General features: G+C 31.9%; 1 protein-coding gene and 1 long non-coding RNA gene across 2 annotated transcripts in view; one reads left to right on the top strand and one right to left on the bottom strand.

Moving 5' to 3' along the window:
- The window catches only part of LOC114120300 (uncharacterized), a 41,826-nt gene that overhangs the window by 2,908 nt on the left and 21,587 nt on the right, over nucleotides 1-17,331 (bottom strand). Inside the window, exons 2-6 of the mRNA XM_050199254.1 lie at nucleotides 16,465-16,581; nucleotides 12,457-12,726; nucleotides 8,211-9,754; nucleotides 504-623; nucleotides 141-399 (exon numbers count right to left, since the gene is read on the bottom strand). Of these exons, the coding sequence (XP_050055211.1) occupies nucleotides 141-399; nucleotides 504-623; nucleotides 8,211-9,754; nucleotides 12,457-12,726; nucleotides 16,465-16,581 (2,310 nt within the window). The remainder of the gene's footprint in view (nucleotides 1-140; nucleotides 400-503; nucleotides 624-8,210; nucleotides 9,755-12,456; nucleotides 12,727-16,464; nucleotides 16,582-17,331) is intronic.
- On the top strand, nucleotides 3,232-8,191 carry LOC126549617 (uncharacterized). Its single transcript, XR_007603715.1, has 3 exons — nucleotides 3,232-3,481; nucleotides 3,545-3,697; nucleotides 8,102-8,191. It is a non-coding gene; the product is annotated as an uncharacterized LOC126549617 (long non-coding RNA).

Here is a 17,331-nt window from a genome sequence, read left to right as displayed (position 1 = left end):
ACTTCATTTCATGTATACAATGATCAAATATTTATATATATATGTTATCATTATATACATTAATTTATCAATTTAAAAAATAAAAACTTATTCAATATAACCGGCATAAATTACGAGGCTGTTAATTTCAGTGAACGTACCCGTGGTGGCGTGTAGATAGACTGTAGACTTGTGCGATTTCTGACTGCTGTCGCCCTCGGTCGTACTTCCTGCTGAACTGTCAATCAGCGAATGTCTCTTGTCGGCAATCAGCCTGGGCGAATGGTCCATATCTAGCGAGTTGAGATTTCCTACACTGTGGTATGACCGGGTCGTACCCTTCGAATTATTCCGATCGTTCACCCTATGCACTCGGATCTCGTCGTCGTTTTCGCTCCCCGATGTGAACGTCTTCGATCTCTGTAGTTGACGTAAACATAAAAAAAATAAAACAATTAGTCACTTATACACAGAGAATCTCGTGTATGATCTTTATGTATGTGTATGATTTTGGAACAGCGCACCTTATTTTTCTTGCCGAATCTATCCAACGACTTGAACCATGCGTTATTTCCGGTCGGTTTCGAGGTTTTGCTTGGAGACGACGTCCTCCTGTTTCCAGACACATGATTCCCTTGTTTGTTCTATTGACAACAAATAGAAAACAATAATAATTATTATATTAATATTCAAACGCTATTATCTGCATAGAGTTTTTCAAATTATACTATATAACATATCTGTGTTTACGTTTCATAACAATTATTGTGTTCAATAATATAGTTACAAGATTATCGATTGTTAGTGCTGACTTAAATATAGGCGAGTCTAGTCTGAAAAAGTATGTGGAAGAAAATGGATGGTTCTACCTTTCATTTTTTAGAGAAAAATTATATATTATTTTTGGAGTAAACTGTTCCCGTTCTTCGAAACACATTAATACATCTCAAGAAGACAAGAAAACAAGTGCTAGCTGTTAGCATTCAAATAAACCGCCATGATTCATGAATAAGAAATTTTATAGTATTATAATGTCGCCGTTTATTTCACACGATATTTCAAGTACCTATTTTATATGCATTTATACAAGAAGATTCACTAAGCATGCTCAACTCCTTTTTTCTTTTATTAGTGCGAATTTGTTCAAACTCTGATTTTTGTAGTGTTTAAGTATACTTAAAGGCCGTACTCGGCGTACTCCCAATTTTTTATATTTTTTTGTATTACTTAAGGAGTGTCCTGTACTCCTGTAATGATACAAACTTCTGTTTTTTAACAAGAATCCTCTTTTTTATTATCCTTAGTAGGTACAATAGTTTATAGTACGTTAATCAAATACTTCGAAAACTAGTAGCACGATTCAATATTTTGATTTTGATATTTTCAGAAACATTATTCTCTAAATAATTTAAAGTAGAAAATAGAGGATCCTATTTGAAAAACAAAAATTTATATTCTTAAAATACACTGAAAAATAAAATAATAAAAATGAAAAAATATGCAATAAATAATACTAATATCGTTATTTATAGTTGTCAGATTTTAAAATCAAGTATACCAATCGATACGTAATAGCGTTTAAAAATATCCATATCATCATAATATTTATTAGAATAAATCAGAGTCAAATAAATCCATATACAAATGAAAAAACTCCATGTCAAGTATAGATTGGCACGTGGTCGTAATTCACAAAAGTAGTAAGTACAAAAAATCCAAAAATTTAAAATATGATATTTATATATTATATAAACATTTTAAGAATCAAATTTTGAATAATTGCATTATTAAAGAAAAAAGGGGTGATCATGATTGGTGAATCACTCTGTATATAACTCTATTGTACTCACAGAGTTACAATAGTCATTGCAATAATATTGATATATCAATACTTCTAATATTATGTTTGCTTAGTATTGTTTTTTTTATTTTATCAATATCGAATCATCTGACTAGGTGAGGGACGTATATTAATAACACGAACTATTTTCACCATAATATATCATATTAACCTAACCACATTTGACCCTGGGAAATATAATGTATAAATGTAACTTCGTGGTTTCAACGTTTTCGCATTAAATTGCATACAAACCAAAAATGGCAATACTATTTAGACGTTTCTACACGATTTTTAATTGTTATATTTATTCTGCAACATGATTGGTATGCATCGACGACGGAATAATATTTTATTCCATTCGAACCAACGATTTTTTTTGGTTGTATCTAATAATTGATAATATAACACCATAATAGAATATGCTATTTATGCTATAGTTATCTACAAGAAAACTTTTCTCACCGGTTTCATTTTTCCTTAAAAAGCGTGTTGTCCCGACGATTTACTTATTTTTCGTTAATTTTAAATACCTATGTACAATGTATACGTATTGTAGGTATAATATTTACATAATATATATTTTATATGCGTCGATCGTTTCGTATATACTTACATATTATTAGCCACTGCGTGTAATGCGTATTGTTATTCTATCGATTTGGATTTTAACGGTATTATTACAACTCACAGGAATGAAAACATCGTTTTTCGATGACCATCTGCACTTCAGTGTATTATCATATTATCATAGGTATACAATACACATATGTATCTACTGATTTTTGTGGTATATTACGTGAATCGCTAAATCACTATATATATATATATATATATTGTGTGTGTGTGTGTGTGTAATATTTGCAACAACCGAGGCCAAGGATGGACAAGGATATAGTCATATATATACAACACAGGCGTGGAGCACCGGATGGCCGTCGTGTGCGCATATATGGACATCCAGGTTAGATTGCAGCTCGAATAATATACGCGCGACGTGGAGAAAGCACTATATTAATTGTGACGGGAGTTTCGATCGGCGGAAACGTATTATATTATTATAATTTATAATATATTTCTGCACGCGGGCGATTGGCCACTGGCGGCGGTAAGCGATGAATACATACGGCCCTACCCCCAAAAAATTATGAAAATCGATACTATTATATTATAATATTATAAAATATGCAATTTGAAAAACGGTATATCTATTTACAAAAATATTCTAAGTATATAATATATATAAATATTAAATAATGTATAGTATTAAATATTATGCGCGCAACGACAATATAAAATCGATCTGCTGCGGTTATTATATTTTTTGAATAGAATATAATTACTGCATATTATAATATTATACCATTTATAAAGTGATAATAATATATACCTATATGATGCCTATAAATAATTGTGTAGTGATATTATTGCTACATAGCGACGGATATATTATTATTATTATAGAACTCGATTTTTTCTTTTATAGGATGGGGATTACAAAGGTCTGCCAGCTTAATTACGGAAGTATCTAAAATATTATATCGTTTGAACTATTTGAAGGGAACCTGTTAAGAGCGTATTGTTCCCCAATCTCTATATAACATTTGTTTAACAATGGCTGCATTGCGTGGGTTGTATACTGCTTAACAGTAGTAGATAAAGGTACTCAACTTGTTAATTATTATTCCCTAATCTGCGTTTTAATATAAAATATAATAAATCAAGGAGCTATGGAGACGTCTGGCCACTTCTAAGTTCAAAGGATTTGCGGAATAGGTACTTTGGCGTGAAACATCTGGTCTAGACGATCGACCGAAACGGAATTTTGTCTTTACGGTGGTTTAATAATAATAACACACACATAACCCACCGCATCAAGTAAGTATATACATGCTATAATTTAATACGTCATAATAAAGCGTTATATAGGTATCTCGGAGAAAGGATAACGATAATATAGCGAAATACTACGTGACAAACCAGTTTTCGGGTGTTGACCATTATGGTTCGCATCCAAATAAAGACGTACACGACATTATAATATACTGTCTATTTCTGTATATATATATTTTAGTGTTGGTATTGCATAACCTCAGTTGGTTTATATATTATATTCGACCGAAAACGAAGATTTTCTCGACAAGCGATTATTACGAGTATTTTTATATTAGATTTATATTGGAATAGCTGAACTTTGTTAATTTACATTAAAAAATGGGCTCTAATATGAAAAATAAATAGTTATGCTAAAACTATGCTCGATATCAACAGCGAGGAGTCGTTTACTTATATATATTACCGAGTATAATTTTATTTATAATATTTACACCGACTATAATAGGTATAAACCCATGTGTATCGAAAATGTTTTGAAAACGAAATACATTTATTAGGGTCAATAACTAACAATAATGCAATACTGAGTACATATTACACAATATGTACGTTTAAATGTCAAATAATAATAATATTTTATAATTATTGTTTTAAAGTGTAGATATACAAATTCTAATGATTTAAGTAAACACACATACACACAATATTATATACTTACGTCTTTCGATGTTTTATATAATGTAGTGATAATATGCTAATAGTGAATAAGTGAAATGTTTAAGTTTTTAACTCACAATTACGTATAATCATTATCATATAAATCGTTTGCTAGTAAATAATTTTGAAAACTCGTACTTCTTATTTCTTAACTTTCACACAATTTGACCGTCCAAGGAGGCGATTAGATGGATAATGGATATAATATTAAAATCATATAAATACCCATATAATGTAATGTTGCAAATTATATGATAGTTAATATAGGAATTATACTGAACGCACATACATTGAAGTATTTAACGATTTTATACATACGACATACCTATCTATTGTCTATTTATTTGTACTATATTATATTATTATTTATTATACTCTCTTGGTTCTTCTATATATTTTTCTTAACTTGTACAACTTAAATATTTATCCGCTAGAATATGATGGTGTGAATGAAAATCAAATTAAAAATCTAATCAAGTAATTTTATTTATTAAATATACTCTATCTTAACATGAAAAAACAAAACAAAAATAGAAATTTTTAAGTCAAACTAACGAATATAGGTGAAATATTAGCATTGAATGAATTTAATGTATAGTATATAAGTAATAATATAAAAAATAATCGACAGTTCTGTAGTATATATTATCAAGTAGGTTATGTGGTTATACTATGACCACAAGACGTGCATGGACAAATTGGTTAGCATTGATATGTTAGCAAGGTGTTTTAAATTAACACCAGTTTACTATTAACATACCCTATTGTTTAAAATTACATATATTTATGAAAGTTTTGAATAAACCAAATAATTAAAGAAGTGTTAAAAAAAAATTAATTGCGTTATCATTGTAATTGTTGATGAATAGTTTTTGGAATTCTATAAAACAAATCATTTATCTAAAAAATATCTTGCAACAGAATTATGGATTCATATATATTATAATTTATAACAATATACATAAAAAAAATTTAAGTGAGAAGTTTAATACGTTTGCATCATACATTATTATTACTGTAAACGACATTTTTATGTTCAAGTAATATTTTATGGTATTTTCAAATACAGCTTACACTATCTTCTAAAAGTTTGAATCTAAAAAATGAATGGTCGACGTGTACCTATACAAATTATTTAACCACAGTCTATTGCCAATAGGCAATTATAAGGGAATGATTTAAGTATTAATATAATGCTATATTGTTATGTATTTATGCATTTTTATTAAAAATAAACGATGATTATTGATTAATTATTTATACAATAATGAATCTAATTACATTAAAAAGTTTTTGTTAAAAAAATATATTTAAGACAATTTATGCTGTGCAGCGTAAAAAAATAAATTACCACAGGAGTCGAGAAGTTATATTGAAAATATTGTTTAGTGTTTAGTTTGTGAAATATATGTTTTCATTATTTTCCTTAACGGATAGAGGTGATGGATAAATTATATTGGCGTGTCACTCTATCAATGCAAATAAAAAGTTAATTAAAAACAAAATGTACACTTGCGTTTTATAACTACCTATATAATTAAGTTCAGCTAACTGAAATTATAAATTATTTAGGTTAATCTTTAAAATATTATCACCAAATCTGTACCACATGTACCAACATCTCATTAATAACTATCCTAACTGGATTATCTGATAGTGTTATTGTTTTGGTATTTGAAATTATGTCTGGGTGAGATTGTAACTTTATAATATTTTAAATAGTACTTACATATTCCCAACAACAACTTTTATACATTTTTTTCTATAAAAATAATAATTTTTACAAAATAAAATATATTTTAAATGTATGGTATTTATATGAAAAAAAAAATATAATTTAACGTGGTTATTAAATTAATTTACTAGTTAATAATTTGTCACTACATACTTAACATCCTTGAAAAAAATTCAACTCAAGTTAGACATTACTAAAAACAAAATAATAATAACTCAATATCTATATGTGATTTAGTTAAGAGTAGGTAACTTTAAATTTTAAACTCATTAATGTCTACTGTCTAGCCTCGCCTTTAATATAATAATAAATATTAATTATTATGCACGTTTTTGCAGTAGGATGAATTCGTTGCATTTATACCAAGTCCATAACATTTTACTTATGTATCGGTTTTGTATTTTAATTTTATTGTAGGTACTTATACATATTTTGTTTTTCCTAATACAGTAATAACTATTAACTAGATAACCTATAGATTGTGCAATACTGCAGCAATAACAATTATATACAATAGCTAACATAATATGTATAATGTGCAGTGTGTGTGTGCGCGCGCGAGTATAATATAATGTGTTGGCGACGAGGTTTCAACCATACCCATTGAACATGTTTACAAAAGAGGAGTTCGTACGTTTTGAAAGATTTCGTAATTTTGTCTGTTTTTCCAATAAAATTTTTATTTGATATTGATGTGGGATTGTAGAAAATTATAAAAAAACAACCATTTTCAATAAAACTTGTTAAAATTAAGTTCCATCCATTTTTTTCTTCAACTCTCTTCTCGATTTCAATGTGACCATGTCAAGCGTCAAAAGTATAATTTGAGAACGTATTATATGAATCAGTTAGTTAGACTAACCACGGTGTCAAATCGCTTGAGAGTTATGCAGTTAAAGGTCGTAAAAATTCGATCGTTTTAAAAAAATAAAAAAACTTTCCAAAAACACATCTTCTGTTTTTTTGTTTTTGTTTTTCGTTAAATATTTTAATATTTTACGCATAGTCAATCTATAGAAAACATAATATAATACTGAGCATTTTCGGTGTTATTGCCGCTAAAATGTGACTAATCGACTCGTACCTAATACGTAGTACGGGATAGCGAGGGCGAGAATAACTTACCGAATTTGGTGATCGTCTGCGATACTAGGACTGCATGCATGTAAAATGTCGTCATCAAATAACGGAATATAATCGATTAATTGCTCACATAAAAGACGTCATTATCAAAAATAGGCACAAACGAGGGGGCGCAACATGATGTTTGAAAACGTACGATGTACTCCAGACAAAGTTGAGTGTATATTATATAGAATTTCAAATCTTTTAAATCTTTTTTTCTCCTTGTTATAATCATTATGTATTGTATGCTAAGTATTGAAATATGTGTAAAACGATTTTCGGTTTGAATGAATTTTATCAAATAACAGTGTTGTTCAAATCCATATACATCTTGTATCAAATACTGGTATTGACAATTTTTGAAAACAATCATTTTTCAAATCGGAAAGTGAGCGTGAAAACGTTTCTGCGATATTTACCAAAGTAGCACACTCTCAAACTCTAAATCACGAATATACTCGAAACTAAATTCGTATAATATTTACTATGAGAGTTGAGTTAATAAAGCATTTACAGTTGTCAAGTACTTTTATAGTAACCACTCTCATTTGCACTCAAATCGTGGACATCACTGACATAATTTATTCATCATATGTGTGTGTTAGGGAGAGGGGGGGGGGGCAAAATTTTCGTACTTTTACATATTACCCTCCAAAGTCATTTATATGATTTTAATACTATATCCATTCTCCATCATTTAATGATAATGATAAATATTAAGTAAATAAATGTTTAAAAAAAAAGAATGTATTTGAGAGGGGGTACGACAGCTAAAATCCCCACTCCGTAATTACCCCTGCATTGGTGTCTGGTGAACATATTTTAATGTCAGCGTTAGTTAAATCATTATTTTTTATATATAATTTTAGAATCTCGTAAAGATTGGGCGATACGAAAGTGTTAATAGTTAACCTACCAACGCTGCGGTTTTACTCTATCCATACATAATATTAAACGTCATACTATAAGTGTACTTACGTTGTCGGAGCCCGTGAACACGTTGTACCGTTTTCGCAAAGACGACGTGTAAGACTCGGGATCGGACGAGTTGTACTGAGCTCTGGCGGATGGCGACGGCCGCTTGTTCTCCTTGGACGCGGACGAGCCGCCGGTGAACAGCATCTTGAACTTGTCCAGCCTGGAACGTTTCTTGGCCGGCTTGTCGGCAGCGTGCGCGCCGGGAACGGAACGCGGCCCGTTGACGACGGTCACGTTGTTCCGGGAAACAATGGTCGGCATGCCCGACGAGGTCCGGGACGTCGGCGGTCGCCCGCGGCCGGCGTCGCGGTGATGATGATGTTGATGATGATGGTGATCGCCGCCGCGGTCGGCCACGTCGCGGTAATCGCGGCGGTCCCGGCGGTCGGCGTCCACGGCATCGGCATCGTCGTCGAGGTGTTCGCGGTCGTCGCCCGCACCGTCGCCGGACAGCCCGGGCGTCCTGCGGGCGAACCGGTGTTCCGTGACGATCTTCCGCTCGAAGTATCTGTCGCCGCCGCCGAGCGTCTCGTTCTTCTTGTACACGGTCGCGTACGTGTCCGGCGACGCCGCCGACACCGTAGGCGTTCGCACCCGCACCGACGCCCCCGTCCCCGTCCCGGTGCCGGTCCGCTGCGGTCGGACCACCACCGCCGCCGCCCGTTTCTGCAGCCTCGACTCGAGCGCGTCCCGCCTGTGGCTGAGATCGTCGTACGACGTCCACGTGTCGTCCATGCCGCCGGCCGAGCGATACTGTTGTTGCCGTTGCAGTCGTCGCGGCGGCGGCGGTCGGTCAGCTGCCGCCGTGTCGTCCGGTAGGTGGACGATGGTGGGCGACGACGTGGCCGTGTACGAAAACGGTTCGTTGCCGTTGTGCGCGTGGGCAAAGTCTGGCGATGACGACTGCTGCGGCGGCGGCGGCGGCGGCGACGGGTGACGGGCGAGTTCGGCAGCCGTCGCCTGTTGTTGGTGGTGGTGCTGCTGTTGCTGTTGCAGTTTCCGGACGATCCGGTCGACCTTGTGGCCGCGGACCGGGCGCGGCGGCGAAGCGCCGCCGTAGTCCAACGGGCCGCCGACCGAATACTTGAAGTACTCGTCCCGCGGTGACGATTCGATGATGGGCGACAGCTGTTTCTTCGCCCGGACCGGCGCCGGGGGTGGCGACGGGCCCGGCGTCACCGTCGCCGCCGCCGCCGTCGTCGACGGTTCCGAGGATCGGTCCACGGCCATCGCGGTCGGACGCTTTTTGATCTTGGTCTTGATCCGCTGGATGGTGCCGAACAGCGATATCGAACGTTTCGCGTCGCCGCCGTCGCCGGACGCCAGCGGCTTGTCTCGGTCGCCAGCGTCGCTGACGCTCCTGGTCAACTTGCCGGTGCCCGAAGACGCGGTCGACCGTCTTTTCGGCGGTGCCACGGCGGTCGTCAGGTCCGTCGACGACCGATACTGTTGGCCGCCGTGCCGCTGATCTTCCCACGTCGGCTGCTCCCTCTTCCTGATCCGGTTCTTTGGCCTGTCCAACGACATGTACGACGACAGTTTACCTGTGTACAACACGAGACCCGTCAGACGCCAATAAATTTAAAACGTGTTTATTAGGTATATTATGAACACGTATTCGTGTCACGAAAATATTAATAGTATATTAATTGAAAAAATATTGTTAAATTATATAGGTATATAGTACTTTTCTACCCGGAAGTATATTGCATCGTATTGATATTCCAGTAGGATACTGTATAAATATTCAAAGAACTTAGTATGGATTTTTTTTTTCAAATCCTTTAAAGGATATTCAACTTTATTCTCCTTTTTTTTTTTTTTTGGTGTTGTTGTTGTTTATAATCGAGATGTATTCGCTATATTGGTAGGTACGTTGATCGTATTCACACAGAGATGAAAGATCGCACTTGTTTACTCTTTCTATTGATTCTATTTGTATATATGAATGTCGGAGTATTATTGTTTTGTTTCTATCCACTCCGTAACATATTAAATAGAAACTCGTTTGAAATATTTGTTCAGTCTTGACTGTGAGCTTTACGAAAAACAATATTAGGTACATAAACCCCCGGTGTTGAGATGAAATAAGTACTTTTTTACTTAAGGTTAAGATAACACTACAAAACTCATCTATAGCCATCTAGGTGAAAATAATTTCTTTTAATATATTGAAATTTAACTATTTTATAGTAAAACTTAGCTACTTACTTGAATATGATTGAAACGAAATCATACCCTCAGATAACATTAAAAATAATTAAATTTCAACAAATCTTTTTGTTTTTAATTTTCTACAATGAACGGCTTTGTAAAAAAAAAAATAAGTTTCCATCAACTTTAATACTATTATAAAATGCTTGAAAATAAAACTATTACATAGATACTGTTTGAGAGGTGTATAATACTAAAATAGTATACTAATTAGTAATAATAGTACTTATACGTCATATACCGTAAACGAAACACTGAAATTATCATATATATTTAAATAATACGTTTTTAATTTGTATAAAAGTAATAAGTAGGACTCGGATTTTAAAGCATATGCTTCTTTTTTTATACATGAGATATAAATCTAATTTTTAAATATAAATTCGTTTCACGTCGTTCTGATTCCAAATAAATCAATTTATTTTTGCTATTTTTATGTAAATGCTGTTTTTGGTTTTTTTTCAGTTATTTCAGCAGTAGAATTTTTATTTTTTATATGTTTATTATGCTACTAAAGTACCTAATAATAAAAAATTGAATTAATAAGAAACGTAAAAACCCAGAATGCGGACTAAATTTTTATATTGAAATATTATTGTTTTTGTTATTGGTTTTTTTTATTAAATGTATTAAACGTATAGATTATCGATCTACGTATTTTAACAAGCAATCAAGTCAGTATGCCTATAACATCAATATCGACCATTTCAAAGTTTAAGATTTAGTGATGTAATTTGAAACTTCTTATATGAAATATGCACCGATCACTTCAGTGGGTGTAGAGAATTCGTTTTCTACGTAAAAAAATATTCTATCGGATAATATAGTCAGTTTCACTACTGAAAATCTAAGGAAATACATGGTAGATAATTCTTTTTTAAATTTAAATTAATATTTAAAATTTTTTTATTCATTTTTGTAACTAGTCATGTTAATTTTTGTGATGCATTTTTTGGTTTTTTTTTTTTTAAATAATTAATATGCTTCTTTTTTGCTCTTTTAGTTGCTTTTTATGCTATAAAATCCGAGTCCTTGTAATAACTAATAAGTATGTAATAATAGGTCAAGATGAAATTATTTACTTACTGTAAGATAATTTGTTATTTATTGAACCCGGAAAATTATTTTTGTTGTACAAAGTATTTTATGGTGTTTTTACGATGGAAAAGTTTTGCAATTTATTTTAATGATGTTAAAAATAAGTTATAACATATTTTTATTTTTTTTGTTTGTTTAAAGAGAAAGAATTAATTACATTTTATATGTATGTAAATACTTTTAGGTTTTGGGTGTATGAAAATTTACATTCTATTAAAACAGAAAACATTTTATATCTTCAAATTATTTCAATGGTATTAGAGAAATTCATGTTAACTGAAAAAACTTTGACAAGCCATTTATAACCAACACATAGTTATCAAAAAATGATTCGGTGATAAAAAAAAAGTTTTTAAATAGAATTCTTGAATGAATTATTTACTTTTTTCATCAGATGCTTATATCTATATAATCAGATAATCCATCGAAAAATTGTAAGTACCTACAATAATTTATGGAGTAAATATTTTTTTTATGTTTTTGTTAATATTATTTATACTTCTTTTAGTTTTCTTTGTACTTTGGTATAAGAATAACTTGAGCCAAAACAAAAGTAATGCACCTTAAGCTCATAAATTATAATTATTATTATTGGTCGATAACATTTTTTAGCGATACACCCAATATTATTAATCCTAAATAGTTAGGATATTTCATTTAAGTATTTATTATAGAATGTCTAAACTTTAAAATAATCTTAGTGATTCTTAGTGATCTTAGTGGGAACATTTTTTTTTCTTTAGTTTTATTTTAGGTTCTTTATTACTGTGAAACATTTTATACATTATATTATATATTTCCAATTATAGTTAGGTATATATTTACAGTTTATACCTAATGACTACTACAGTTACACTTACAATTACGTGTATGTTCTAAAAGGATGTTAGTATTGACAATACTATGATTTTCGATACTAAATTGTTGCATTTACCTTCAGAATTCCATTTTTTCGAGTCTGTCCCTCCAAAGCTGGTCTTTCGTTGAAGGGACCCTCCATCTGGTTTGCTCCTCTGCTGTCTTCTCGGCGGTACATCCGAGTGCAGCGAGGCCACGCTGTCTGCCTGCTTAAGTACGCGGTCAGCTTCCAACGCAAGCTCACGCTTGGATGCTTTGATCTTTTCCCTACGAACTGGAGTGGGCACTAAGTGGCCTTCACCGTCTCCAGCTAAAGCTTCCACAATACTTGCTGCATCCGAGTTGCCTTATAAACAAACAAAAAAAAGGTATGTTTAACTAAATTACCAAATATGTTTATCAAATAGAGACATTTTGAAATTCGTATAAAAAATTATATTCCTCAGTCATTTTATACACAAGAAGATTCGTACACTGACATTTTTTCGTATCATCTCGTGATACACCAACACTCAACAGTTATCCGATATGCTCATTATTAGAAACACGACTTATGAAGCCTAAACCCGAAATTGTATTTTAATATTACAGTATAGTTTTAACTTCATAATCTAAAACCTAATAATGCGAATTCAAGTTTTTTTAAATAATATTCGAAAAAACTTGATATGATAATACATTATTGATAAATAGATAGCTAATATTGATAATTCATTTTATTTTTTTATATTTTATGTTTTAAGAAAAATAATTACTGTGACATTTTGGCTATTCATTTACCCAAGTATAGTTGTAAACAAAAAAAACTATTTCATAAATAATGAAAAATAGTTAAATGTTTCTAGAATCTAGATTTCTGAATTTTATATTCTTGTATCGTGTTTACTTAATTAATAATTCTTTACATGCTTAAAGTCAGTCAGTGTTATTATAAAGGTAATTATAGGAGGTACATCGTACTACCTATCTATGTCTAATATAAGTAAGCACGACTTATTAACTATTAACTAGGTATATACGACGGTTCAAACAATGTGAATTTAAAGCTATAATATGTATGCAATTACACATACATGTACATATGCACTACATATGATTATTATTTCATCATAAATTTATTACTAACAATAAAATGATTTTTAATAAATTATTTAGAATTTATCAAGGTATGACAATATTGAATGTATGACAATTATTAATTTGTCCGGAAATGTTAATGGTAAAATTCCAAAATCGTTATAAATATTATTTATGACATTGGACGACGCCCCTTTTATCGACCTTCTCCTGCACTAGTCTAATAGGTGGATTCTATACCTCTCAGTTTGTCACGTTAACTATATAAACTGGTTCATTCAATCATCATAGAGAGTAAACTTCCATTCTTATCGTTAGTTTCTTTAAATCTTTGTAATATAGTGTCCTTATTCAGTTTTTATACAATCTCAAATCGTTTTTTCGACCTCTAGATAGATATAATAATATATCTTTTCATTTCTATCTCTATGAGTGCCCTAAATACTTATAATAATCTTGAGCACCTGTTATTCAAAGATCTGAACGAAAATGTTCCTTTAATTTTGAGTTGTGTTCCATAATTCGATATACGTTTACATTATGATGTTTTTAAAAATCTGCATTTTTTATATAACACTCAATAGCCAACCAATTTTATCTTAACTACATTATGTGCAGCTTTATTATTATAATTTATCATAAACAATTAACACATATATTATATTATATTTGCAGATGGACTATGATGTAAATCGTATTTCGTTAATATTGTTATATTAACGTAATATTATAACTTTATTCATAACGTTATTTATTTGAATGTTCGGGCACAAGGTCTAAAAATGCATAAAATTATATTTTTTTATTATATGATTTCAAAAGATAATATAGTGTTTAAATAATATTATTGATTTTATGGCAGTTTGCTCTTAAAAACCTAACCTATTATTTTATTTTAACCGTTGATAATTATACATTGTTTTATATTTCGTTGTCTGTGATGAGTACTATATTATAAAGCTGGATAGAAACGTATATACCTATATATTTTAAATTTTATTATAATTAATTATGTAATAAATTCTTATTTATTAAGTTTTTTCTTCAAAATCATCAATCAACGCCTACTCGTTTCATTGGCAGTGCCTTCGTAGTTTGTACTAAATACATACGCACATATTATACAATCCATACCTAAGTTTTGTTTTCGTAATAAAAGTTAAAAACTCTTTTGTTTCCACTAATCGCGTCTCTCACACACATAAGCTTACAATATTTATTATTGTATTCTTCGTTCTTAATATATTGTCGTCTGTCGATATTAATATCTGTGCTTTTGTCCTTGGTTTTTTTTTTTACTATATTTATGCTTTATTTTTCAAGACAATTTCCTCTGAGTTTTTTAAAAAAATTTAAGCACAATTAAGCTATATTTAAAAAAAAACTTTGTACTTAATATGCGTATTTGTATACTAAATACGTAAAATAATTTTTTAATTATTGTAATTAAAATGACCGTAATTATGTTTTAAACCCTCGACATAATATCGTCTGTTTCACTGCAGTGGGCATATTATCATCATTCATTCTACCGTCCCACTATGTATTTCTAACGGAAATTTCCAAAGTGCTTCCCGAAATAACCTTTTTTTTAATGTCTCGAGTACCTACGTCCGGAATAAGGTATATCACTCAAAGTATCCCAAGAAAAAAGGTCAAATTTTTTTTTATGTACCTAGTCTCATTGCGTTCCGGATAATTTAGAGTTACCCAAGGGGGCATCGTATACATTTAATTAATTATTTTGGCTCAGCCTAACCCTAATGCATTCATAACATTTTGGGTGAGTCGTGAGTACACTAATTTTTTATATTTTATTTTTTTTTAGTTTCTTGTTAACCACTTGGACTTAACATGTTATCTTGGAATGATATTCGATGAAAATTAAAAATATGGATTGTCTATTACGAAACTATACTTAACTTATAATTCTTTACCATAAATGATTTTGTAACTTAGTTACTATCGATGTTGTAATATAACGAAATACATTTTACTCTGAATGCAACAGCCATTATTATAAATATTACGTTTATAATATTATTATAGTTTTAAATTTGAGCTATTATAGTCAATCGTCGAACTTGAATTTTAGAGTCTTTGGCGATTAATTTATCTTAATTAAATAACTACAATCGTGGACCGAGAGTGCAATCATGCCATCAATATAATTTGTTAATAAGTGCAGACACACTGGGGCAATCGAATGGAATTTGTTCATAAGATCTGTGGGTGCTCTTAGGCTATGAAAGAGGAAAAAATTAAAAACGAGACACACTCGGGAGTCGAGATATTCCTATTCATGTGGTCACTGTGTTTCAGTTTGTAACGGGTAAAATAGACCAAAGGCTTGAACCCGTGTTAAAAAAAAAATAACATAATGTATTAATACTGGCATAAATTATACACAATGTGCTGTACTTTCTATACAGTAAATGTCATCAACACAGTTTACACGTAGAATGATGACGCGGACATGTAAGATTATATAAGATTTTAAGTTCAAAGTATTATATTATGCATTGCCGTATGGGTGCTCGATTTGTTTGTGTAAATGTATTTAAATTCCGTCGGAATATCCGCGAATATACGTATAGTTATGATAACTATATAGGTATTATTTTTAAAGTGGGCGGAGGCTTACAGGTGCCTTCCTAAACGGAAATTTGTGAGCTTCATTATTTCGACATTATTTTCCACCGGCTTGTGGCAGGTTAAAATGTGTGGGGTGGAGGCGTACACGCTCATATTATAATAATATGTCAGGTTAGATAAAACAATAAACCACACGGACCTCGGCAATCCCGACACTGACCATATAGTGTTACAATAATATATAGCCTAACCCAATCAATAATGTCTGTGGTACCTATACGTACTTGTAACCGCGTTACATGCACGAGAGCGGCCTAATTGGCCGAACACGAAATAGACTATAAATAATTACTATAATTACTAAATTGTATAATTATAAAACACGGTTAGACGAATTTTTTTGAGGGCTTACCGATTTTCTTGATTCGAACGTCCCGGTTGAACGATACTCTTGGCCTCTGCGACGAGTCGGACTTTTGCGAGTCCGATCTGTACACGTCCAGCATGTTTGTGGAGTTTAGCTCGGGATCTGTAAAAAAAAAAAGCGAGTGCATAAACGTGTAGTTATATTATACATGTTTAGATAATTAAAATATTAAATTCGTTTAACCAATGTCACGCGCGTTTGTATATGTGTGTCACGCGTGTGTGGTCGTCGAACTTACTCGCACACGCGACGAATAAACATAATATAAATATGAAACATATTATTATTATTTTTGTAATAACGATAACAACAACAACAACAACAACAATGAAAATTGTAAAAAAGAAAAAAACATGCAATATGTAACCTGCGAAAGCAAACTTGTGCGTGTAGAAAAACTTTTAAAATAAAACGAAATATTAATAATAACTTAATATAATGTTTTCTGTATTAACCGAGTGGAATTAACGCAGTTTGGGTTTCTATATACATCATAATATCTGAGTACTTACATAATATTACAAAGGCGGTCGTATTAGTTAATTAATAAGTTTAACGTACATTGGTTATTAATTCTCCAATTAACTTAATCACTTAACTATATAATGTGGGAATCCGCCGTAACGATACTTGGTTATTTTACACCATACGTAAACTTTAAACTTTTAGAGAGTTTAAATTACTACTAATTAACTGTTATAACTATCTCTTTAAGCTCAACTCTTTTCGAACTCAATCAAATTTTGCCCATCGTTTTTGCATATTAATAATATTATTACCTATGTCAGTTATTCTCTCGATTTTTTATTTTTTTTTTTGTCTATCCGCCCGCCTAATTGCGGCTGCGGCGCG

Source organism: Aphis gossypii, chromosome 2 (assembly GCF_020184175.1).
Source record: "Aphis gossypii isolate Hap1 chromosome 2, ASM2018417v2, whole genome shotgun sequence".
In the NCBI taxonomy this organism is placed as follows: domain Eukaryota; kingdom Metazoa; phylum Arthropoda; class Insecta; order Hemiptera; family Aphididae; genus Aphis; species Aphis gossypii.
This window is presented reverse-complemented; position numbering and strand designations above follow the sequence as displayed.